Genomic DNA, 26,505 nt, shown 5'->3' on the forward strand with positions numbered 1-26,505 from the left:
AGGTGGGTTCACGCCAAAGATGTGAGCAACCAACTTTTTGGGGGAAGGGGGGAAGGAAGCGCGGGGTGGGGGTGGGGTGGCTAATGATCAGTCTGAAGATTATCCAGGTCTCTTACCTCCTCCCCTGTCCTTTTGCTGCCAAACATCTCAAATAACTGAGCGTTGACTGTACTGGATTCCCTAAAGGCTACCTGCACTGAAAACAACGTCAGAGAAAATGCTTGGAGAATTGGATCTGGCAGCAAAAGCAGTAACATCAATAGATACAGAATTTGGCAGTACCACTGGAATGCCCTTTGCCTACAGGGCTTCTTCAGTTCAACAAGCAGGACGTGACTTTTTCTTCTCAATGCACTATGTGAAATATAGGGGGCTGTTGCCATTCAACCTACAGGCCCCATGGGAACGCCCTCTGAATATAAGGGGGAGGGCAGGAGGGAGGGGGAGGGGAAATATTCACGGGAGGAATTTGGAGCGCAGAAGGACCTGGGGGCAACCTGGGGGCAAGGAGCAGAGAAACGATGAACCAAAGAGAGACATTGCTCCTAGAGGAGAATGTGGAACTGGGGAAAAGGCGCCAACAGACCGACAATCAGTGTTGTAAAAACGGGCAAGGTGCACCCAATTTGGCTTTCTTGTTTCGACCATCTCTTCCCTGTGTCTCTCAAAGGCAATATTCTCTTGGTGTCATCGTGACTCTTTCCTTGCCAACCAGGCCACGAGGGCAAAAGCCGGAGGCTAGGAGAAGGCAGCAGTAGGAGTCAACAAACCAAAGTCACGGGGGGGAGAGGGGCAGGGGGCACAAGATACCCCAGAGCAGGAGAGAAGCCGGTTTAAGCAGGTGACGTGAAAGAGGGATGCGGGCGACACACATCAACTCCCTTGCATTTGCCCCTTCCCTACTGTTGGCTGGACTGGTGAGGGCGGCCATACGCACGCCTCCTGCTGAAGCAGAGAGGCCCCTGCTCTCCCTGCTCTCCTCCCACAGTGGCCCAGCTTCAGCTGGAGGGTATAAGGTAAGTAACACCTCCACTTCCCGTTGAACAGGAACTTCTGGCTAACTCATTGCTCCAAGACAGCAGACTCTCCCCAGCCTAGGGGCAGCGTGAGCTGGCAGAGGGAAGCTCTGCATGTGGGTTCATTGGAGGAGGGGGAAGACTCCATCCTAAGAGGGGTTTCCTGGAGACTTGGGACTCTCTGGTGCTACTATATCCCGGGATATGGGGTCGGGCTGAGGGTCCTAAAAGGGAGCCAGTACTTCTGGATCTATAAGTCAGAAGCCAGTTTCCCATTGCCCCATGTTAACTTGTTCTTGCTGAGTCCAGCTCAGTCCAGCATGAAGGGGAGTGGGGTAGTTCACTGCTCCTCCTCAGGGACCAGAAAAGGGCCAGACCACAGGAATTGGATGTTTCCTTGGAAGGCTTTCCCTTGAATGGTCTGGTGAGCTGGGTAAATCTGGGTGTTCTCTGGCTCTGAATCTGGAAGGAGAAAGAGCACCATTCTTCTTAACAAGGCTGGGAACCCAGGGACCCAGACCTCAATAGTCAGCAACTTCGGGAGGGGTGATGAGGAAGGGCTACGGTGAGAGATGTCGGGGGGAGGGGGAGAGGGAAACGGGGAAGAGTGTTGAGAGTGCTCACGAAAAGGGACTGGCAGCACGGCCTAGTGGAAAGAGCACGGGCTTGGGAATCAGAGGACGTGGGTTCTAATCCCGGCTCCGCCACACGTCTGCTGTGTGACCTTGGGCAAGTCACTTCACTTCTCTGTGCCTCAGTTACCTCACCTGTAAAATGGGGATTAAGACTGCGAGCCTCATATGGGATATGGACTGTGTCCAACCTGATTATCTTGTATCTACCCCAGAGCTTACAACAGTGCTTGTCACATAGTAAGCGCTTAACAAATACCACAATTATTAAGGGACTAGAGGAATTATGGCATGGGTGTAGGAAAATGGGATGATCCAGGAGGAAACTCCTAACAGCTCCCAGTTCAAATGACTGGACCAGGGGCAGGAAAGGTGGGTAAGGTGCCAGGCTCTGAAACCTTGGCTTCCGGATGCCAGGATGGAACGGATTTCTCTTGGCTGCTGGACGGACCCTATTTCCCGGAGAAGCCCGAAGCATCATCCTGAATGATCTGAAATGTCCTCTAGGGCTCCAGGGCCACACTGGGGAGTCAGCTGTCTTATTCCTGAAAAGGGGGAGTCGGGGGGGGGGGGTGTGGAGAGAAGAGGGTTTCTTTATGGTATTTGTTAAGTGCTTCCTATGTGCCAGGCACTGTACTGAGCGCTGGGATAGATACAAGCGTTTAACAAATACAATAATAATAATGATGACGATAATTCTGAGCTACCCGGGCCAGCTCTCCCCAAAATGCTGTGGGTGTGAACATTCCAGAGAGACCCTACCCTGCAGTATGGGAGGGATGGTGGCCGTACAAAAAGGGAGCACTGTATTTGGATTCAGCTGCGTCAGCCAGGAAATTCACAGTTTGTTAAGAGCTACCGCTCCCTTCTTCACAAGACATTAAGTAGGAGACAAGACACCCTCTTTCCCCCTCCCTTCACTTTACATCCTTATTGAAAATACCAAAAGTGTGGATACTCACAGGGAGGTCTGTAAAGGCTATACCTGTGGGAGGAAAAAATAATCATTAAAAAGAACAGAGGCTGTGGTTCCCACTTACCTAAGGCTTTAACAGGTGACACATGTTACTCTGTCTCAGTGAATCTTAAACAGACTTGTCCCTGGACATTTTTGATCTGGTCTTTCCTCACCTTCCTACCCCTCCCCGGAAAACCAGAAGTACGGGGGAAATTGAAGGCCTGTCAGTCAGCATCTCAGAAGAAGCCTCTTTTCCTTTTCATTCAATAGTATTTATTGAGCGCTTACTATGTGCAGAGCACTGTACCAAGCGCTTGGAATGAACAAGTCGGCAACAGATAGAGACAGTCCCTGCCGTTTGACGGGCTTACAGTCTAATCGACTCCCTCTTTTGACTCCCTCACTGAGAGCGCTGTGGAATCCCACGGCTAGAAAGTACTTTGATAGGTGATTTAGTCCACCCCCCATCTTCAGACAGGATCACACTGAAATCATCCGGGAAGCACGGCCTAGTGCAAAAAGCACGAAGCTGGAAGCCCAAGAGACCCAGAATCCAGTCCCAGCTCTGCCACTTGCCTGCTGGGTGACCTTGGACAAGTCACCGATTTCTCCGTATCTCAGTTCCCCTACCTGTAAAATAGAGGATAAAAATGCCTGTTCTCCCTCCCTCCTAGACAGTGAACTTCGTGTGGGACACAGACTGTGTCTGATATGGTTACTTGTATCTCAGGATGCACTTTCCCGGCAGTGATGTTAACTAGAATGGATGGCCATGTGGAATGTCCTTCTGGATATACAGTGAGAGGTTAAAGATAATGGGCAGAGAGGCGGAGGGTGGGAGCTAGTATTTTTAAGAGTTGAAAGGAATTGGGGTCTAGGGCACAGGATTGAGTTTTATGTCTTTTTCTTCCCAGTACTGCTCCCTGTGGGGAGGGAATGTCCCGCTTGCTTGTTTGTACTTCCCAAGCACTTGGTACAACACTTAGCACTTACCATCCAGTGGTGTTCGATAAATGCCGTTGCTACTATGGCATATTTTTGGGGGGAAATCAGTCAAGTATGTGACAATTGTCTTGTCTTATGCCGTCGAGTCGTCTCCGACCCATAGCGACACCACGGACGCATCTCTCCCAGAATGCCCCACCTTCATCTGCGATCGTTCCGGGAGGGGGTCCATAGAGTTTTCTTGGTAAAAATACGGAAGTGGTTTACCGTTGCCTCCTTCCACGCTTTAAACTTGAGTCTCCGCCCTCGACTCTCTCCCGTGCCGCTGCTGCCCAGCACGGGTGAGTTTTGACTTGTAACAGATTGCCTTCCACTTGCTAGCCACTGCCCAAGCTAGGAATGGGTAGGCCTCTGCTTGACTCTCCCTCCCATAGTCAAGACTGGTAGAGTACTGAAAACTCTCCAGGTGCGACCCTGAGAGGGAGATGTGACACTTACAAAAGGTTTTCTGGCTTGGTGTTCTAATATATGAGAAAAATCAAAGAATACAGGAGACAAAATAAAGGTTTCTACTGAACATTCCTCCTCCCAGCCAGCCGGCTATCTCTTTCTTTGGATTGTAAGCTCCTCATCCAATCAATCAATCATATTTATTGAGCACTTACCGTGTGCAGAGCAATGGACTACATGCTGGGGTTAGTACAATATGCGTTAATAATGTTGGTATTTGTTAAGCGCTTACTATGTGCAGAGCACTGTTCTAAGCCCTGGGGTAGATACAGGGTAATCAGGTTGTCCCACATGAGGCTCACAGTTAATCCCCATTTTACAGAAGAGATAACTGAGGCACAGAGAAGTTAAGTGACTTGCCCATAGTCACACAGCTGAAAAGTGGCAGAGCTGGGAGTCGAACCCATGACCTCTGACTCTGAAGCCCAGGCTCTTTCCACTGAGCCACACTGCTTCCCATAGCCACGCTCACAAGGAATTTACAGACTCACCTCTTTTACAGGTTTCCCAAGTGCCCAACACAGTGTTCTGCACATAGTAGGCACTCTGTAAACACTTTTGCTATTGCTGCACTTCACAAGGGTTGAGAAACAGCATGGCCTGGTTGAAAGAGCACGGGCCTGGGAGACAGAGGACCTGAATTCTAACCCCAGCTCCGACACCTGTCTGCCGTGTAATCATGGACAAGTCAATTCACTTCTCTGTGCCTCGGTTCCCTCATCTCCAGAATGGGGATTCAATACCTGATCTACCTTAGCACTTGGTACAATGCTTGGCACACAGTAAGCACCTAAATACCACGATTACTATTATTGTTATCATAGAGGGGCACAAATAAGCAGTAAATTGCTAAACAGCAAGATAACTGGATAAGGTTTATTCTCAGAGAAACACTCCCGCTTCCATTGCTGGATTATTTTTTAGTTTAAATGACGGCCCAACCTAGAAACCTCCTTCTTGAATTAACTGACCACAATTTACTCAGCTACCCACTGTGGACTCATAGCTGGTCAGGTAGTAACTGTTATGCTGCTAAAATGAGCCAAAAATAGAACCGCTGGGAAAATCACCCCAGACCACATCTGTTCCCGAGTATGAAGGGGATGGAGGTGATTCAGAGAGGCCCAGTGGGCTGAGGTGGGTGTGCTGGGGATTTCAGCACATATCCAGCTGCTTTATTTGAAAGCTGTGAAAATTAGAACAGCCTGGGCCAGCGGGTGGGAGAGGCGCTTCAGTAAGAAGTGGGTCAGCTTTGGCCAGGGAGAAGGACCGTTTGTGTTCTCGGGAAGACAGGAATCGCTAACCGGTGACATTATGGCCCCCCCCGTGCCACCCCCATAACAATGAGGTTTTGATCTGAGACACTCTCAACCCAAATCCTGACTGGCAGAAGCTGAGGGAAAGGGAGCAGCGTCCTATGCCCTGGGCCTTCCTCCTTCAGTCAGGAGACTCAGCAGTCTGAAGGGAATTGCCTTTCTGGCCTTTTTGACAGAGTGGGAGAGAGTGGGATAAATCGGGGCATGTGTCAAGATCGCCAGTTAAGTGAGGGCTGTGCCTCTTTCTGGAAGTCGCTTCTACCAGAAAAGAAGGGGGCGAGACTGAAAGCACAAGAGAGGTCTGTAGAGTTTTTTCTGAGCAGTGACTTGAAAATCAACCTGGAGGTAAGTGACCTCTGGGCTTCCACGGGTAGGCACGCTGGCCATCTAGTAAAGATGTATGGTGGCACTCTCCCATGCCAAACATGTACTCGTGTGTCTGGAGAAGCCAGAAACTATCAGTTAATGGAAATGAAAGGCAGGAAGCCCCTACTGAACACACGCTGTTGATTGGCTCGATTCCCGGAAAAATGTGACACGGCACAGCAGAACTTAATCAGATTAGAGCAAAGCCATGGAGGGCATGGACCACGTCTTTTGGTTACACTGTGCTCTGAAGCACCTAGCAGAGTGCTCTGCCCACAATGAGTGTTCAATAAATAATATTGAGGAACTGAAGCTGGGAACAAAATGAATCTCCTCTGAAGGAAAATTTAATCACTGATCATAATCGTCATCATTAATGATATTTATTTTTAATGTCGTTCTGCCCTGCTTGACTGTAAATTCTTCGAGGTCAGGGATCTTGATTTACTTTAACGTCTGTCTCTCCCAGTGGATTTGTCAGGGCAGAAATCGTGTCCTACTTACTCTCCTGTGCTCAACTCTCCCAAGCGCCTAGTACAGCGTTCATGGCGTACCAAGCGTTCAACAAATACCATTGACTGATGGACTACTGAACACCGACTGCATACCCAGCACTGGTACAAACTGCTTGAGTTCAGTTCATTCCTCCATAATGTGGGTCTTCCCCTTTGTGTTTTGGAGAGAATGCTGTCAGGGATTTAGGGAACATTCTCCTAGCAACGGACATCTAACTGAATATAACTCAATGCAATGTTGGAAGAAACAGTTGTGCCCGGGAGCGTGGCGTCAGTTAAGGCGCAGGTACTCTAAGACGTGATCTCCTCAACTCGGGGTTCATCAAGAATCTAACCCTCAAGCTGTGTGTGTACAACAGAAGCCAAACGCATGGTCCATGCCCTGGAGGAGCTGCCAATCAGCCAAACGGTCCCAAAGATCTGCTTCTACTGAGCTATGTCCCTGGAGATGCAGTTGCCCTCTGGTGCCTTGGCCAGGACAGATAAGCTGTGGGAGGCAGCAAGAGTCATAATAATAATGTTGGCATTTGTTAAGCACTTACTATGTGCAGAGCACTGTCCTAAGCACTGGGGTAGATACAGGGTAATCAGGTTGTCCCATGTGAGGCTCACCGTTAATCCCCATTTTACAGATGAGGTAACTGAGGCACAGAGAAGTTAAGTGACTTGCCCACAGTCACAGAGCTGACAAGTGGCAGAGCCAGGAGTCGAACCCATGACCTCTGACTCCGAAGCCCAGGCTCTTTCCACTGAGCCATGCTGCTCCTCATCGGGTTGGGGAGTCATTCAGGTTGGGGAGCAGGTGGTGATTCACCAAGACTCCTGAGATTGCCAAACAAGTGGAAACCTCCACTGGAGACAGATACCACCCAAGAACAAGGGCCAGTGGGGTCCCATCTGCCCCATGGGTCTGTAAATTCACAGTGTGCCTGAGGCAAACTGGGAACCTTCCTTTAAACAGTTTCCTCACTCCAGTCCATACTTTATTCTGCTGCCTGGATCAGTTTTCTACAAAAATGTTTAGACCATATGTTCCCCCCTCCTCAAGAACCTCCAGTGGTGGCTCATCCACTTTCGCATCAAACACACTCCCCATCATCAGCTTTAAATCAATCAAGACTTCTCGACTGTGAGCCCGTTGTTGGGTGGGGATTGTCTCTGTTGCTGAATTGTACTTTCCAAGCGCTTAGTACAGTGCTCTGCACACAGTAAGCACTCAATAAATACGACTGAATGAATGAATGAATGAATCAATCACCTTGCCCCCTCCTACCTCACCTCACAACTCTCCTATGTGCCAAGCACTGTTCTAAGGGCTGGGGTAGACACAAATTAGTCAGTCAGGTTGGACACAGTCCCTGTCATTCATTCATTCAATAGTATTTATTGAGCACTCAATAGTATTTATTGAGTCCCACATAGGGCTCACACTCAATCCCCATTTTACAGATGAGGTAACTGAGGCCCAGAGAAGTAAAGTGACTTGCCCAAGGTCATACAGCAGATGTGGAAGATCCGGGATTAGAACCCAGGACCTCCTGACTTCCAGGCTTGTGCTCTATCCACTAAGCCACGCTGTTTCTCAAAAAAAAAATATATATCTCTATCTATATCTATATCTATCTATATATATATATATGTTATTTGTTAAGCGCTTACTATATGCCAAGCACTGTTCTAAGTGCTGGGGCAGATACAAGGTAATCAGGTTGTCCCACATAGGACTCAAAGGCTTAATCCCCATTTTACAGATGAGGTAACTGAGGCACAGAGAAGTTAAGTGACTTGCCCAAAATCACACAGTTGATAAGTGGTGGAGCCAGGATTAGAACCCATGACCTCTGACTCCTAAGCCTGTGCTCTTTCCACTAAGCCACACTGCTCTTACTACAACCCAGCCCACACACTTTGCTCCCCTAATGCTAATCTTCTCACTGTACCTCAATCTCATCTATCTCACTGCCGACCTCTCGCCCACATCCTGCCTCCAGCCTGGAATGTGCCCCCACCAACACTCCCCGCCATATCTAATAGACAATTACTCTCACCCACTTCAAAGTCTTATTGAAGGCATATCACCTCCAAGAGGCCTTCCCTGATTAAGTCCTCCTTTCCTCTTCTTTCACTCCCTTCTGCATCACTCTGACTTGCTCCCTTTATTCATCCCCCCCCACCTCATGCCCCCAGCTCTTACGTACATATCTGTAATTTATTTTAATGTATGTCTCCCCTCTAATTTTAAACTCGTTGTGGACAGGGAATATGTCTGCTTATTGCTATATTGTACCCCGCCCCCCAAGCACTTAGTACAGTGCTCTGCACACAGTAAATAAATACTCAATAAATACAATTGACTAACAGCTGAATTCCAGGGAGATCCCAGAACTTAGTGAAGGCATATCTCTTCCAAGAGGCCTTCCCTGACTAAGCCCTTTCCCTTTTCTTCCACTCCCTTCTGCGTTGCCCTGACTTGCTCCCTTTATTCGTCCCCCCCCCCCCCCAGCCCCGCAGCATTCAGGTACATAGCCATAATTGATTTATTTAGATTAATGTCTGTCCCCACCTCTAGACTGTAAGCTCGTTGTGAACAGGGAAAGTGTCTGTCATACTGTTATACTGTACTCTCCTAAGGGCTTAGTACAGTGCTCTGCACACAGTAAGCACTCGATAAATACGACTGATCGATCGATTGATTGAAAGAGGGGAAAGCAGACACCCAGATTGGCAGTAGTTTCTGCTCTACTCCCACTGCTTCTTGGTTCCCAGACGCTAATGCGGGCCAAGTAGCTGAGCCTCAATTACTAAAGCAACATGTGTCCCAGGTGCCTGCGTGAAGACAAACCCTGCCCTCAGCTCACATCAAACTGCTAATGCCCTGAGAACTGGAGTAAGAGGGAGGGATACCCAGGTGGCATTCCAGAGGGTCTGGGAGCCTCTGTGAAAATGTCAAAGAGAAAAGCCCCTCTTCAGGGATGGGCTTCTGAGCGACCCCTTCCTCTGCCACTCCCTGCGGCAAATGTCTCAAGCAATCCACGGTATTTATTGAGGGCTTGCTGGGTGCAGAGCACTGTACTAAGCGCTTGGGAGAGTCCAATACAATGGAGCCAACAGACACGATCCCTTGCCCCCAAGGAGCTTACAGTTTACAGGGATATTTGACAATATACAGTCTCGTGCACCTTTTATCAGTCGGATGTGTTTCTGCCAGAGTAACTATTGCCCCATTCTTGGTCCACATCTCATACTCCTGCAAAGGACATCACACCTGATGCAAACTGCCTCTCCCCGCCCGGCCCCTCTACAGTTCATTCCCCCCACCCCAACACCCCTTGTGCCCTCTCCCCGCCCCTCCCACCCAGTTCAACTTCACCCCCCCACCGAGCATCATCCACGCTCTCCGGGGCAGTCTGGGGAGCAAACTCTTCCGAGGAAGGCATCATTCCATAGCGACGACACAGAAGGCAGGCAGACAGTGGCAGCTCATTTCATTTCAGCTCCACACATCTCATCCTGCTTGTTTTTCTTCAAGCCTTGGTGATCATGGATCTGACTCCTGGACTCAGTCTACCAGCTCCCCTCTCCTTACCCAGGGACTCTTACCCCTTGTCCCATCGCCTGACTGGGCTCAAAGGCTTTCCCTGCCCTTCCTTTGGCACATCGCAGGGATGCGGTTCTGACCGGCCAACGGACGGGAGGCGGCAGAGCTTTTCCAAAGGAACTTTCTCCCACTCTCCTTCCATTCCTTCAAAGTACCACATCCCAGAACTCAGTGATTGGGAAGATAGCTGCAGTGACGTGAATCACACCTGCCCCATGGAGGGGGGACGTACATTTCCTGATCCTCCAGACTGTAAGCTCATGTGGGCAGGGAATGTGTCTGTTACAGTGTACTCTCCCAAGCACTTACTTCAGTGCTCTGCACATGGTAAGCCCTCAATCAATACGAGTGACTGACTGATCCCAAGAATCAGGGCCAGACTGCTATAAGAGCACCTGAAGCTCTTGCCAAATAATAATTATTATTATGGTACTTGTTAAGCACTGCTCTAAGCGCTAGGGATGATACCAGTTAATGAGGTTGGACACAGTCCCTGTTGTTATTATTCCCACTCTTAGTCCCATTTTAGAGAAGCAGTGTGGCTTAGTGGAAAGAGCCCGAGCTTGGGAGTCAGAGGTCGTGGGTTCTAATCCCGGCTCCGCCACTTGTCAGCTGTGTGACTTTGGGCAAGTCACTTAACTTGTCTGTGCCTCAGTTACCTCATCTGTAAAATGGGGATGAAGACTGTGAGCCCCACATGGGATTACCTTGTAGCTACCCCAGCACTTAGAACAGTGCTTGGCACACAGTAAGCACTTAACAAATAACATCATTATTATTATTATTTTACAGATGAGGTAACTGAGGCCCAGAGAAGGGAAGTGACTTGCCCAAGGTCGCACAGCAGACACGTGGCAGAGCCGAGATTAGAACCCAGGTCCTTCTGACTCCCAGGCCTGTGCTCTATCCACTGAGCCACGTTAGCTGAAATCCTGTGGTTGAGCTGCGCCATCCAAGGGAGAACAGAACACGTGATCCTCCGAGCTTGACGCCACAGTCCCTGTGACTGGTAGCCTAGGGTACTTCAATCAATCAATAGTATTGATTGAGCACTTACTGTGTGCAAAACACTGTACTAAGGGTTTGGGAGAGACCGATACAACAGAATTAGCAGATACGTTCCCTGCCCAAAACGAGCTTACGGTCTAGAAGGAGCTTAGTCTCCGGCAATGCCTGTAATCTTCCTCGCATCACACAGAGGCCAGGAACACCTAGTGAGCAAGTTTTCCATGCAGGAGCTTCAACTGGGCCAAGTGTATACCTCAAAATAAAGATCCAGGCTTGGGAAGCAGTCCCGACCAGGTCTGTTGAGCCCAAAGGATGCCCCATTCGCCTACCTAGACTGTGCCCGTTCTTTGTGTAGAAGCAGGTGTTGTTGATGAGGTTGACACAGCAGCCAATCACGTCGCCAGTAGTGAATGTGGGGCCGTAGGGCTGCCCGGTCCCAGAGGAGCAGAATGAATGTCCATCGTCACCATGGTAGCCATATGAATGTTTATCCCAACCTGTGAGCGGGGGGGAAGAGAATCGTTAGCTGAACTACTGTTAGTAGATGCTCCCAATCGATCTTATTGAGTGCTTAACTGTGTGCAGAGCACTGTACTGAGTGCTCGGGAGAGTACAATATAACAGAGTTGGTAGAGACGTTCCCTGCCTGCAACGAGCAGCACCAGGGAGAAGCTCCCAGTGTATGAGAAGGCTCCGTTCTGAAGTGGCAGGTCTGAAGACAACTTGAGTGAGAACTGGGTCTGATGCTGTCACGCTTGTCGCTTGAGTGCCAAATGTCCACCACCCACTCACTCCCAAGTCCTCTTACAGTGTGCTATGCCCCTTCTGCTTCAAAATACCCACCCAATCCACAACCTTTCCTTCCAGGCCCCCTTGAAGGAGAAGGGGTGAGGCCTTATCAAAATCACATCTCCTCCATGAGGCCGTCACCGACTAAGCCCTCCTTTCCCCTCCTCCCTCTCCTTTCTGCCTCGCCTATTCACTTGGATCTGTACCCTTTAATCGATGGATCGTGTTTAGTGAGTGCTTACTGTATCTGGAGCACCGTATCGGGTGCTTCAGAGAGTACAATACAATGGAGTTGTGGACACGTTCCCTGCCCGAAACAAGCTTACTTTAGCTCTTGACGTTCACCCCACCCTCAGCCCCACGGCGCTTGGGTGCATATCCATCATTTACTTTCATGTCTGTCTCTCCTTCTAGACTGGGAGCTCTTTGCGGGCAGGGAACCTGTCTATCAACTGTTGTACTACACTCTCCCAAGTGCTTAATACAGTGCTCTGCCCACAGTTAAGTGCTTAATGAATATCACTGACTGATTCTCCATTAGACAGATAGACACACGGATTAAGGCCCTTCTGGGCTGACAGCATCTCCAGGAAACACAAAAAAGATTAATCAGAAAACTAGTGACACCTTCCCCCAGCTCCTTTAATCTCTTAGTTCCCTTCCTTGTGCTAAGGTCTGAGCACTCTGCCCCACTTTCTCTCATCCCAGAGACTTTTATATGCTGCTCCCAGAGAGCAAGACAGCACAACCAAGTAGGACGCGGCCATCTGCCCCTCGTGCCGCTGAGGTGTGGGGCTGACAGCTCAGCCAGCGAGAGGCTGGGACTCCCCTCTTCTTCTTACCTAGATGCTAGAATGTCTGCTCAGCAGCTGGCAGGAAACTCTGCCTCTACCCTGGCACTTGCACTGCCAAACCATTTCATGCCTAGAGGTCGAGCTCGAAATCAACAGGGCAGGAGCTGTCCACTGAAATGGGCTCAGTTTTTTCCCTCTTCAAAGGTTCAGGCCCCAGCTTCTGTATCTTGGGTGCAGTTTATCTGCACCAAGACAACGAGAGCACAGTTCTTTTTGGCCTGGTCCTGATGGTAGGAAATTTATAGTCCTGAAAGGAGGAGATGGGAGTAATGCTCAAGGCACATCCAAACTGCCCACAGCACTGAGCTGAAGGGGTTCATTCATTCAATCGCATCAAGCTCTTCCTGTGTGCAGAGCGCTGGACTAAGCGCTTGGAAAGTACAGTTCGGCAACAAATAGAGACAATCCCTACCCAAAGGAGAGGACTGTTTCCTAATTAATTCCCTGTGCTTTGAATTGCAAAATGTGGCTGTACAGTTGTCTTGCACTAATTTCTTTATTTCACAAAGAAGGGATTCACCATCTGCTCCAAGTGAAGTGCACTGTTTCAGGGCTAGGCATCCCACATTGGGCCTGAAATAAGTCGTGTAAGACCCAAAGCTGTAAAAAGGGCAGATTGATATAAAGGGTGGGGGGCGGGGGAAAACTGCCCACCTGAAGGTACAAGAGAGGAGGAGGAGGAGGAGGAGGAGGAGGAGGAGGAGGAGGAGGAGGAAGTATTTCCAATGGACAGCTGGCCTGCCGTGCCATTCTGGATTCTTCTGTCAAAGCATAAAAGGCTCGCTGTGGGCTGGGAATGTGTTATTTATTGTTATATGTACTTCCCCAAGCACTTAGCACAGTGTTCTGCGCACAGTAAGTGCTCAATAAATATGACTGAATGAATGAATATGGTTTTCTCTAAGTTTGGTCAGTGATCACTCTTTACACTCAGATCATGGTGACAAGGTTTCTCGAGGTCATTCTGAATTCTGAGTTGGAAAGATATTAAACCAGCAGGCTTCCCAGATGAAATGCATGACCAGACAAAAACTCTAAGACCCGGGACAGGATGAGCATCATGCTTCAGGGAATGAGGCACAGTGACATTGCTCCCAGACAATCTTTTCCCTTGAAAAATTGCAATTCCAGGTACATCCATGACCCTAATTTTCCCCATCAGAGGCAGTGAGAGATCACTGAAGGTTTCTCTCCTTCTCTCTCAGTCCAATGCTAAACCCAAACGGCCATCTAAAGGAAATAAATATCTTACTGATTATGGAGGAGATTGAGAAGCAGTGTGGCCTAGTGGAAAGAGCATGGAACTTGGGAAGTCAGGAGACCAGGGTTCTAATCCCGGCTCTGTCACTCACCTGCTGGGTGACTTTGGACAAGTCATTTTACTTTTCTGGGCCTCGGTTTCCTCCTCTTTAAAACGGGGATGAAATGCCCGTTCTCCCTCCCCCTTAGACTGTGAGCCCTGTGTGGGACAGAGACCATCTCTGATCAGAATGCACTAGATCTAACGCTGGCGTTTAGCACAGGGCTTGGAGCCCAGTAAGCCCCTAACAAATACTGCAATTATTACTTCAGAATACTTCCAAACCTGGAACCCCAAGGAATGAAAGACTGCTGGGGAATTGAATAGATTAAAGCAAACGACTCTGCGGGCTACTGGACACAGCCATGGCCAAGGAACTAAGAGACCTGGCATAGCACGGACTCTAGATTGTAAGCGCCTCATGGGCAGGAAACATGTCCCCCAACTTTGTTATACTGAACTCTCCTAAGTGCTTAGTACAGTGCTCTGCCCACAGTAAGGGCTCACTAAATAACACTGACTGATGGACTCATTTGACCTGGGCCATGTAATTTAACCTCTCTGCCCATCCATTTCCGTTTATAACTAGGGGATCATCAGCCCTGCTCCACTCTCCTCTCCCAGGGATGTGCGAAGACCAGAGGAAATCACTTCAGGAGGGCTGCTGCAGAAACAGGAGCACTGTTGTGGGCAAAGGAGGGGAAAAAAATCCCAAAACCTTGTGATCCCAAGCTATAGGAACCCTCTGCGCTTACTTTTTACCGAAAGAGGGGAGAGAAGCAATTAACCGGGGGAACGATTCTTTTGGTGCTTGGATCACAATATATTTTAAATCTTGACAAACTGTAGAGCTGGTCTTCATTTTGTCTGACTGAAAATCTGACAGGAACATAAAATGAAATGGAAAAGAAGGCAATACCGTCCAGGTGGTCCTCGACGTGCGATGTCGACTTCCCTGAACCTACTCTGCAGCAGAAGAAAATTGTCCAAACAGGGAAGGGCTGGGGGAGGGAGGGAGGAGGCTCCTTTGAGCCAAAGGTCACATCTCCAGTCCAGCCCTGTGTCGTTTCGGAAAATGGCCCGGGCTGTTCGGGGAAAGCAACGGGAGCTCCTATGCCAGAGCCTCCCCATGGCGTTCTGCCGTTAAGCTCGCATCGCACAACAGAGAAACACGGGTGTTGAAGAACCGCAGCGAAAAGTCTGACTCTTCCCTCAATTTACAGCCAAGCACCGGGTTGGCAGTAAGTAAGGAGTCTTTCAGCCCTGGGAAATGAAGCTCAGGGACATGCTGTTCTGCTACAAAAAACCTACTCTGCTAGGCCCTGAAGGATCAGGAGAGCAAAGAGATGATGAGGCTGGCTCCAGGCTTGGACAAGAGTGGGAAAGTAGAATGATGGGGGTGGGGAGGCTGGGGTTGGGGGGGAGACACAGACACTCCCCTCATATGTCAGGGGTGAGCTTTGGGACTGCAGACTAGGGGAGTGATAACACCAACAGAGCCAACAGGAACGGGCAAAAGTGACAAGAACACCCCCCTCCCTTTTTGCTGCTCCCTGGAAACTGCAATCATTATCCCAGTGCAAAGACATTAATAGGGTGGGCCGAAAAAAGCCTTCCAAATTAGCACTTCACTGAGCCTTGGGCCCAGAAGCTCAGTGGATCTTTCTGCAGGGACATGACGTTCCCAAACCAAAACAGAGTGTTGAGCCTTTAAGCAGCACCTTCCAGTCGAGGTCTGAAAGCCCATTAGGAACCTTAATTATTCCCTTGGAGAAGACAGCATGACCTCTCCCTTTCCGCAGGCTCAAAAAATAGTCGCAGTAGTATTCGTTGAGTGTCCACTTGGTGCAGGGCCCCATTCTAGGCTCTTGGGAAATACGGAATAATGAAGTGACACATTCTCTGCCCACAAGGAGGGTATGCTCTAATGGGGAAGTCCAATGTAAAAAATATTTAACTAACTAAAGAAATTGAGCAGACACATAATAATAGCAAAATAATAATAATAATTGTGGTATTTGTTAAGCACCTACTATGTGTCCAGCACTGTACAAAGCGCCGGGATAGGAAACAAGACAATCTGGTCCCACATGGAGCTCACAGTCTGAGTAGGAGGGAGACGAGGTATTGAATCCCCATTTGCAGACAAGGGAACTGCGGCACAGAGAAGTAAAGTAACTTGCCCAAGGTCACACAGCAGACAAGTGGCGGCGCAGGATTAGAATCCAGGTCCTTTTGACTCCCAGGCCTATGCCCTATCCACAAGGTCAAGCTACTTCATAACGCCATACGCAACATATACGTGAGTGCTAATGAAGGTACTTTCATAATCAATCAGTCGATCGATCATATTTACTGAGTGCTTACTGGGTGCAGGCCACTGTACTAAGCACTAGGGAGAGTACAATATAACAGAGCTGGTAGAAACGTTCCCTGTCCACAACAAGCTTATGGTGGAGAGTACCATAAATAAGTATCCTGAGTTTCATAAGTACCAGAGATGGGAAAGTTAGGGGGAGAAGTGGGCTTATGAAGAACGATGAGTAGTTCTATTTTAGACGTGCTCATTCATTTATTCATTCAATAGCATTTATTGAGCGCTTACTATGTGCAGAGCACTGTACTAAGCGCTTGGAATGTACAGTTCGGCAACGGATAGAGACAACCCCTGCCCAATGACGGGCTCACAGTCTAAATGGGGGAGACAGACAGCAGAGCAAAACAGAACAAAACAAAACAAGATAACATCATTAAGGTAAATAGAATCAAGGAGAAATACACCTCATTAGAAGTGCTTGTAGGACATCCAAGTGAAGATGTCCTGAGAACAAGAACTGTGGGATTGCAGATCAGATGAGAGTTCAGGGCTACAGAGATTGGATTTGTGAGTAATCTACCTAGAGGTGGTAACTGAAGCCATGTGAGCAGATGAGTTCCCTGAGAGACCGAGGGGAAAGCGAGAACCGTAGAGGACCCGGCCCAAAGATCTGGGGGATGCCCACAGTAAGAGGATGGCAGGCTAGGACACACAACTCAAGAGAGGCGGTCAGACAGGTAGGGGGAGAAACAAGATAATACTTTGTCAGCAAAGGTGAGTTCTGGTAGCCTTTCAACGAAGAGAGAGTGGCCCTCGGAGTCAAAAGCAGCCGAGAGGTTGAGGAAGAGCAAGATGGAGTAGAGAGCCCTTCGGACTTGGCTACAGAGAGGTCACTGACAACGTTACAGGGAGCAGTGTCAGTGCAGTGGTCAAAAGCTAGACTGCAGGGTTGAGAAGAAAGTTGGTGGAGAGGAAATTAGGACAGCGGGCATATAATGACTGGTGTTAGGAACTTGGAAAGGAGTTGGAGGAGGGAAGTGGGGTGATAGGTGGAAGGGGCCGTAGTGTCGAGAGAGGGCCTTTTTAAAATGGGGAGACTTTTGTGTGTGAAAGCAGAGGAGAAGAAGCCATTGGAGAGTGAGAATATGAATACGGGAGGGAGAAGAAGAGAACAGGAGCAAGTGATTTTAGGATGTGAGAGGCACAGGCAGAGGGGGTAGACTGAAAGAGTAGGGGGGGAATCTCCTTTTGGAAGACAGCTAGGAAGCAGGAGAAAACTGAAGAAACAGGATCAAAGTTTTGGGAAGTTTATTCCTGATGGCTTTGATCTGGCCCACAGTGTAGATAACCGGGTCATATGATAATAACTGTGGTATCTGTTAAGCGCTTACTATACGCCAGGCACTATACTAAGCGCTGGGCTGGATACAAGCAAATCAGGTTGGACCCAGTCCCTACCCAACGTGGGGCTCACAGGCTCGATCCTCCTTTTACCGATGAGGTAACTGAGGCGCGGAGAAGTTAAGTGACTTGCCCAAGGTCACACAGCAGGCAAGAGGCAGGGCCGGGATTAGAACCCATGACCTTCTGACTCCCAGGCCCGCGCTTATCCACTATGCACGGTCATCATGGGGTTAGAGAGGGAGGTGACGGAGGGGTTAGGGACTTCAGGAGGGAGTTGAGGTTTTGGAAGAGCTGATAGGGGGTTGTGGGTGAGGGAGTCAATGAGAGAGGCACAGCAGAGTTGTCGAGCACGAAACAGAGCCGAGCGAGAGCATGAGTGTGTAAATCCGTAGTGGGAGAAGTAGGCATGGAGCCTGGATTTCCGCCTGCTGCGTTAGACCACGTGGGTGCAGAACGGGAGAAGGAAGACTGTGGGGGTGAGCCAGGGCTGTGGAATAGAGGTGTGAGCGTGACAAAGGGATAGGAGAGCCATGGGGGTGAGGGTGGTGGAGATGAAGACAGACAATTCTGCATCTAGGGGTGGAAGGGACAGGAGGGAGTCAGGGTGAGGTGAGATGGCCTGGGGTAAGTGGAATGGATCTAGAAGACCGGGATCACGACAAGGGGTGAGAACCAAATTTGAGGGGCAGGAGCTGTGGGGGAGGTGGCAGATTAGATTCGAAGGTGGTAAATCAGAGTTGGTGAGGTAAGTGATGAGACACCGTTTGGTGGACTGGGGAAGGACCTCCCTCGCCCACTTCCCCAGGTCACCGTACTATCTCCCACACATGGGATACTTCCAACCTGCATTCTCCAACTGGAGAAGGCTATAGTCCAGCCCCTTCTGACCCTGCAACAGGCTTTCCCTGACCAAACTGGAGGGTGTCTAAGCAGACTGAAAGGGGGTGGGGGTGGGAGCAGGGGCCAGACGGAAGGTGAATGGTTGAACAGAGACGAGACGATGGTCTAACTCTAAATCCCACTCCTCCAAAATTACTCCCACTCAGCCTTTAAACCAGTGCTCTGGGCCGATGGGGAAAAGCAGAGTTATTATATTTCTGACCAGGAAATGGGGGGCAGTTGGGCTCAATCTTAAATCTGGGAGAGTGTCACTGGAGTTTCACCATGGCCTGAAATTCCTCTGTTGGCCCCAGTAAACAAGTGGGTCAGGGAGACAATTCAGGAGAAGAGAAACTAAATAATTCAGAAGGAAGTGCAAGGAGGAAAAAAAGAAACCCCCTCCGAGCCATCCGGCTTTGTGGTGGAATGGTCAGCCGGCTGCCTGGCACATTAGAGCTCCTGGCTCTCTCCATCTCCATTCTGGAATTTCCCAAGCAAACATGTTTATTTAAGCCCTTGCATCAGAGGGCTCACTGTCGGTGAGAATGTTGGTCATTTCCCTTCCCAAGGGTGTTAATAATGTTGGTATTTGTTAAGCGCTTACTATGTGCCGAGCACTGTTCTAAGCGCTGGGGTAGACACAGGGGAATCAGGTTGTCCCACGTGGGGCTCACAGTCTTAATCCCCATTTTACAGATGAGGTAACTGAGGCACAGAGAAGTTAAGTGACTTGCCCACAGTCACACAGCTGACAAGTGGCCGAGCCGGGATTCGAACCCTCCCCATGGTTGAGGAGCAGCGTGGCCTAGTGGAGAGAGCCCGGGTCTGGGAGTCAGAGGATCTGGGTTCTAATCCCGGCTCTGCCACTTATCTGCTGTGTGATCTTGGGCAGGTCACTTCCCTTCTCTGCGCCTCAGTTATCTCATCTGTAGAATGGGGATTAAGACTGGGAGTCTCACGTGGGACCAGGACTGTGTCCTACCTGATCTGTCCTCTCCTGGTTCTCCTCTTATCTCTCTGGCTGCTCATTCTCAGTCTTCTTTGCGGACTCCTCCTCTGCCTCCCACCCCCTAACTGTGGATGCCCCTCAAGGTTCAGTTCTGGGTCCCCTTCTATCCTCCATTTACACCCGCTCCCTTGGAGAACTGCCTCCAGGACGTCTCCACCTGGATGTCGGCCCGCCACCTAAAACTCAACATGAGCAAGACTGAGCTCCTCATCTTCCCTCCCAAACCCGGTCCTCTCCCAGACTTCTCTATCACCGTGGATGGCACGACCATCCTTCCCGTCTCTCAGGCCCGCGATCTCGGTGTCATCCTTGACTCGTCCCTCTCGTTCACCCCACACATCCTATCCGTTACCAAGACCTGCCGGTTTCACCTCTACAATATCGCCAAGATCCGCCCTTTCCTCTCCACCCAAACGGCTACCTTACTGTTACGGGCTCTCGTTATATCCCGGCTAGACTACTGTGTCAGCCTTCTCTCTGATCTCCCTTCCTCCTCTCTCGCCCCGCTCCGGTCTATTCTTCACTCCGCTGCCCGGCTCATCTTCCTGCAGAAACGATCTGGGCGTGTCACTCCCCTTCTTAAACAACTCCAGTGGTTGCCTATCGACCTCCGCTCCAAACAAAAACTCCTCACTCTAGGCTTCAAGGCTCTCCATCACCTTGCCCCTTCCTACCTCTCCTCCCTTCTCTCTTTCTACCGCCCACCCCGCACGCTCCGCTCCTCTGCCGCCCACCTCCTCACCGTCCCTCGGTCTCGCCTGTCCCGCCATCGACCCCCGGGTCACGTCCTCCCGCGGTCCCGGAACGCCCTCCCTCCTCACCTCCGCCAAACTGATTCTCTTTCCCTCTTCAAAACCCTACTTAAAAATCACCTCCTCCAAGAGGCGTTCCCAGACTGAGCTCCTCTTCCCCCTCTACTCCCTCTGCCATCCCCCCTTTACCTCTCCGCAGCTAAAGCCTCATTTTCCCCTTTTCCCGCTGCTCCTCCACCTCTCCCTTCCCATCCCCACAGCACTGTACTCGTCCGCTCAACTGTATATATTTTCGTTACCCTATTTATTTTGTTAATGAATTGTACATCGCCTTGATTCTATTTAGTTGCCATTGTTTTTACGAGATGTTCTTCCCCTTGACGCTGTTTATTGCCATTGTTCTCGTCTGTCCGTCTCCCCCGATTAGACCGTAAGCCCGTCAAACGGCAGGGACTGTCTCTATCTGTTGCCGACTTGTTCATCCCAAGCGCTTAGTACAGTGCTCTGCACATAGTAAGCGCTCAATAAATACTATTGAATGAATGAATGAATGAATGAATGAAAGAACTCATTTGCTCCCATGGCTTCAACTACCACCTCTATGTGGATGACATCCAAATCTATATCTCCAGCCCTGATCCCTCTCCCTCTCTGCAGTCTTGCATTTTCTCTTGCCTTCAACACATCTCTACTTGGATGTCCACCTGTCACCTCAAGTTTAACATGTCCAAAACAGAACTCCTTATCTTCCCACCCAAACCCCATCCTCCCCCTCACTGAAGATGGCACCACCATCCTTCCTGTCTCACAAGCCCGGAACCTTGGCGCTATCCTTGACTCCTCTCTCTCATTCAACCCACATATTCAATCCATCACTAAATCCTGTCGGTCCCACCTTCACAATATCACTAAAATCCACCTTTTCCTCTCCTTCCAAACCGCTGCCACGTTAATACAATCACTTATCCTATTCCACTTGGATTACTTCATCAGTCTCCTTGCTGACCTCCTGTCCTCCTGTCTCTCTCTCCACTCCCATCCATACTTCACTGCTGCCTGGATCATTTTTCTACAAAAACGTTCGGGACACATCACCCCACTCCTCAAAAAACTCCAGTGGTTGCCCATCCACCTCTGCATGAACAAAAACTCCTCATTACCGGCTTTAAAACACTTTACCATCTTGCCCCCTCCTACCTCACCTTGCTCCTCTCCTTCTACAACCCAGCCCACATACTTCGCTCCTCTAACGCTAACCTTCTCACTGTGCCTCCGTCGCGCCTCTCTCGCCGCCGACCCCTGGCCCACGTCCTGCCTGTGGCCTGGAATGCTCTCCCTCCTCAAATTCGAAAGACGATTACTCTCCACCCGTTCAAAGCCTTATTGAGGGCACATCCTTCCAAGAAGCCTTCCCAGACTAAGCCCCACTTTCCTCTTCCACTCCCTTCTGTGTGTCCCTGACTTGCTCCCTTTGTTCTTCCCCCCTCTCGCCCCCCACAGCACTTATGTGTCATTTTATTTATTTGTATTGATGTCTGTCTCCCCGCCTCTAGTCTGTAAGCTCATTGTGGGCAGGGAATGTGTCTGCTTATTATTGTATTGTACTCACCCAAGCACTTACTACAGTGCTCTGCACATAGTAAGCGCGCAATAAATACCACTGATTGAATGAATGAATGATCTCGTATCTACCCCAGCGCTTAGTACAGTGTCTGGCTCTCGCATCAGGGATGATGGATGGCCATCAGTCTTGAGATTGCAGGATTGAGAACACACACGGAGAAACTGACTAGCAAGGTGGCGACTGCATAATGCCATTTAGAGAAGCAGTGTGGCTCAGTGGAAAGAGCCCGGGCTTGGGAGTCAGAGGTCATGGGTTCGACTCCCGGCTCTGCCACTTGTCAGCTGTGTGACTGAGGGCAAGTCACTTCACTTCTCTGTGCCTCACTTACCTCATCTGCAAAATGGGGATGAAGACTGTGAGCCTCACGTGGGACAACCTGATTGCCCTGTATCTACCCCAGCACATAGAAGGGTGCTCTGCACATAGTAAGCGCTTAACAAATTCCAACATTATTATTATTATAAGCATTTTTCAAAACGGTCCTCTTCTTTCAATTTGGATAACATGTCTCCCTGGAGTCTAGAGACTGTTTCTGGAGGGGTTTTTCTTTTTTCTTTGTTTTTTTTTTCCATTAGGCTGCAAGGGCCCTCTGGGCAAGAACGATGATGGTACGGTTTCACGAGCTTATGTACCGTACCCACTCACGTGCTGTATCTGAGTCTGTGCTTGATAAATATTATCGGACTGACTGGCTGAACTCAGGCCTGGACGTCAGATCACGGGTTCTAATTCTGCCTGTGCCACTCGTCTGTGTGACCTTGGACGAGTCATTTCATTTCTCTGTCCCTCAGTTACCTCATCTGTAAAATGGGGATTGAGACCGTGAGCCCCACATGGGACAGGGGCTGTGTCCATCTTGATTTGCTTGTATCCTCCCCAGCGCTTAATACAGTGCAAGCGTTTAACAAATCCCATTATTATTAGTAATATTAGTAGTATTACAAGGCTCCTGGAGGGTGTCAGGAGTACAAAGGAGCACAGATGGCTTTCGACCTTCCTTTCTCATCATGCTGGTCCAGGGCCGGTGGGGAAACAAGCTCCCAAAGCACGCTCCAGATCCGAGTTTTGGGGGGAGGGGGTTCAAGGTCTGAGTAAGAGGGAGAACAGGTATTTCATTCCCTTTACAGGATAACTAAATTGCGGCCCAGAGAAGTTAAGGGACTTGCCCAGGCTCAGAGAGCAGGCAAGTGGCAGAGCCAGGACTAGAACCCAGGTCTTCTGACTCCCAGTCCACTGTGTGTGCTGAGTGGGACCCTGCAGTAGAAACTTAAAACGCAATCCCTGCCCTCATGGAGCTCACAGTCTAGTGGAGACAAGTGGACACAAACTGTCACATATATAAAGAAGGGAAGTGAGTGCAGAGACACAGATGGTAACTAAGGAACCAAGTATAAACACAGATAAATGGGGGCATATGGATGGTTACATAAGTCAGCTGAAAGGATGGGACGACTAGGGAATTGGGATGCCTCTTGGAGAAGATAGCTTTTCATCGTGAATGTTATTTATTGAACACTTACTTTGTGCAGAGCACTTCATTTCCCTATTAAGCTCTTGGGAGAGAGTACAACAAAGTTGGCAGACACATTCCCTGCCCACAATAAGCTCACAGTATAGAAGGGGAGATGGACAGTAATATAAATAAATCATCTATATCATTTAGATCTGTGCACAAATGCTGTGGGGCTGAGGATGGGGCGAATAACAAATGTCCAAAGGTCACAGATCCAAGAGCAGGATGGCTTTGAAGGTGGGAAGTGATGTTTGGCAGATTTAAGAGAGTTCCACCCAGAGGACAAAGCGTACCAACGGGTCAGAAACAAGAAGTCGTGGGCAAGATACAATCAATCGATCATACTGTTAGAAAGTCACCTTGGGAGGAGCACAGAGTGCAAGCTGGGGTGCGGTGGGAAAAGAGAGTAAATAGGTAAGAGGGAGAGAGTTGGTGGAGAACTTTGAAGGCAGTGGTGAAGAGGGGCTTTTTTAACGTGAAAAGAAATGATTAGCCAGTGTAGGCTTTTGAGGAAGGAAGTGACGTATTCCAAACGGCAACTGTATGGGGGCTAAAAGGAAGAGGCTTGAGGCAGATGACCGGTGATGCTGTCGACAGAGATGGGAAAATTACGAAGAAGAGAAGGTGAAGAGTTCAGTTTGGAGTTTAAGGTATAGGTGGCACCTTAACACCTTCACAGTACAATCAGATCGGACAAAGTCCCCGTCCTTGAGCCGGGGGTGGAGCAGTGGGGGGGAAGAGGTTGGAGTAGAGCTGATTAGATTTAGCCAGAGGGAAATCTTTGGAAACCCTTGCGAGTGTGGTCTCAGTGAAATGAAGAAGATGAAATTCAGATTGCAGTTGGTTGAGCATTGAATCAGTAGAGTAGGTAGACAGGAATTAGAGAAAGGAGGCATACACAGTCTATTTAGAGAGTATGGACAAGAATGGGGGCAGGGAGAGAGGGCAATAGCTAGAGGGTACGGAGGGGGTTGAGGGATGGATGAGCCTTTTCAGAAAGGGAAATTTGGGCTTGCTTGAAAGCAAAGCGGAAGGAGCCAGAGGAGAGTACAAGATTGAAGATAATGGGGGGTGGGGGGAGAGCAAGTATTTTTAAGAAATGAAAGGGGTTGGGATCTAGGGTACAGGTTGGACAGCCTCTGTTCCCCATGGGGCTCGCAATTTAAGTGGAAGGGAGAACAGGTATCGATCGAATTCCCATTTTATAGATGAGGAAACGGAGGCACAACAAAAGGAAGTGACTTGCCCAAGGTCATACAGCAGGCACCTGGCAAAGCAGGGAGAGAGAACCTAGGTCCTCTGACTTCCAGGCTCGTGCTCTTTCCACCAGGCCACGCTGAGAAAAACATACTCTTATCCCCAAGCCACCGCTTGCTCTCTCACCTTGGCCTGTAATGTGGGGATGCCTAAGGAGGGCATTCAGGGGTTTATTGGTCAATCAATCAATCAATGGCATTTATTGATAGCTTACTATGTGCAGAGCACATAGTATGGTCATACTTCAGTTGTCCCATTTTTCTCATTTAAGTAGCTGGAGAGGGGAAGAAATGCTTCCGGAGTCTAGGGTGGTTGGCTTTTGGCCCCAGGCACAGCCCATGCCTGTCTAGCTGTTTCTTTCCTCCAACCCCTTGCCAAATGGGCACTGCCCCTCCAGATGCGTTGGTCTAGTGGCTCACTGGGTCACAGGGACAATAATAAATTATAACAAATGAGTTTGGTGGGATTCAAGCCCAGGGTTGGCGGGGGGGGGGCAAGGGGGAGGTGTCCAGTGGAATGGCTGGCAGATTAACTTCTGGCACCATTAAATCCCAATTTAATCTGTTTCCTGGTTTGACAAGGCCAACAGCACTGCTTTGACTCCACATTTCCCCAGGGTGACATTGCTCGGAGACTCTGAAGCCCAGCCGGCCCCTGGCTGCGTGGACTAGGAGTCTGTGTTTTTCCATGCTCGGCTTCCTTCCTCCCCGCTGGGGGTGATTTTCAGAGTGGTGTCAAGGCATCCCCGAGTCAGAGTTGTGCAACGTTCCCCAAGTCCCTCTGCTCTTGAAAATACCACCCGACCACTCGCTCTCCTTCTGTGTCCCTTCCCAAAGCACGGAACGGTGGGCCAGAGATGTCCGTGAAAAAGACAGAAGTGCGCTAACCCGCCAGATGAAATTACGAGGAAGCCGCGCGTGACGAGCCGAGGCTGGCCTTGCTGCCAGGGGAGTCAGCTGCCACAGTCAGCAGGCGGCTCTGGTCAGAGCTGTTTATAGAGTGGGAGTGGAAGATTTGTTCAGAGCACAGGAAGGTTTACATCAGAAGAGATGCCCAAAAGAAGGGATGAGCGCATCAGCGATGAGGCAGCGTCCAAGGGACACACATAATTTTCCTGACATGGAGCAAACCAGAGCTGCCCACTTTCAAGTTGCAGCAAGTAGGAATTACAGACCCCATAAGGTGTTGCTCATCAGGCTTCGGGCTCTGTTAAAAAACAAAGGCAGGCTCAGACCTCACCGAACCATTCATGTTCCTCTCCCCTGCCAAAAGCCAGAACAATGCCCTGGTGATGCCTGGGGTTTCTGTCGGCCCTGGACGTCGCCTACCACTGGCAATGAGAAAGCACTAGACAGAGACCTCTAAGGAGAGTTGGCCTGGAGCAAGCATCCTGTTAATAATTTCCCGGGGAGTCTCAAGGTCAAGGAAATCATGTAACTACTTCTGATGCCAAGGCACCAAGAGATGCTTTTATTTACTGTGCTGTTTGGAAAACATGGGGACTGGTGCCAATCAGAGGGCAAGAGAGAAGGCCTAAACTGGGGGAAAAAAAGCCAATCTGCAATGATCGAACTGGCCTGCCGCACTGTCAACTAGGCCAAAGGAGCCAAATTTCCAGCCCCACCTCACTCTCTGCTACCCACCCCATCATCCTATGCAGAGCCCCTTCTGCCTCTGAGTCTGGCTAGGGCCAAAATGGGTAAGTTCTGGCAATTGGAAATTCTACCTTGCCTGATATCAAGTGGCTCTTTTCTGTGGTCGGTGTCCTGATCGGTAGGTAAGAGAGATAAAAAGATAATGAGTTGACTAACACTCTTGGGCTTTACCTTCGCCAGCAATTTTTCATTGATCGGAAGCGGGTAGGAGGCAATCCACTGATGCCAGAATGGAAGATCCACACCACTCGGGGCCGGGGGGGAGATAACAAAGAGCGTCTGTTCGGT

At 49.6% G+C, this 26,505-nt stretch overlaps 1 protein-coding gene across 4 annotated transcripts in view; it reads right to left on the bottom strand.

Annotated features, from left to right (window-relative positions):
• Positions 1 to 26,505, bottom strand: part of RANBP10 (RAN binding protein 10) — a 101,753-nt gene that overhangs the window by 16,466 nt on the left and 58,782 nt on the right. For 3 of the 4 annotated variants that reach the window (XM_029049741.1, XM_029049739.1, XM_029049738.1), the window contains exons 4-6: positions 11,194 to 11,361; positions 2,611 to 2,633; positions 117 to 191 (exon numbers count right to left, since the gene is read on the bottom strand). In XM_029049741.1, coding sequence (XP_028905574.1) covers positions 117 to 191; positions 2,611 to 2,633; positions 11,194 to 11,361 — 266 coding nt within the window. The remainder of the gene's footprint in view (positions 1 to 116; positions 192 to 2,610; positions 2,634 to 11,193; positions 11,362 to 26,505) is intronic. The other variant, XM_029049740.1, reaches the window with a different exon arrangement.

The sequence above is a fragment of the Ornithorhynchus anatinus genome, chromosome X1 (genome assembly GCF_004115215.2).
Source record: "Ornithorhynchus anatinus isolate Pmale09 chromosome X1, mOrnAna1.pri.v4, whole genome shotgun sequence".
NCBI lineage: Eukaryota > Metazoa > Chordata > Mammalia > Monotremata > Ornithorhynchidae > Ornithorhynchus > Ornithorhynchus anatinus.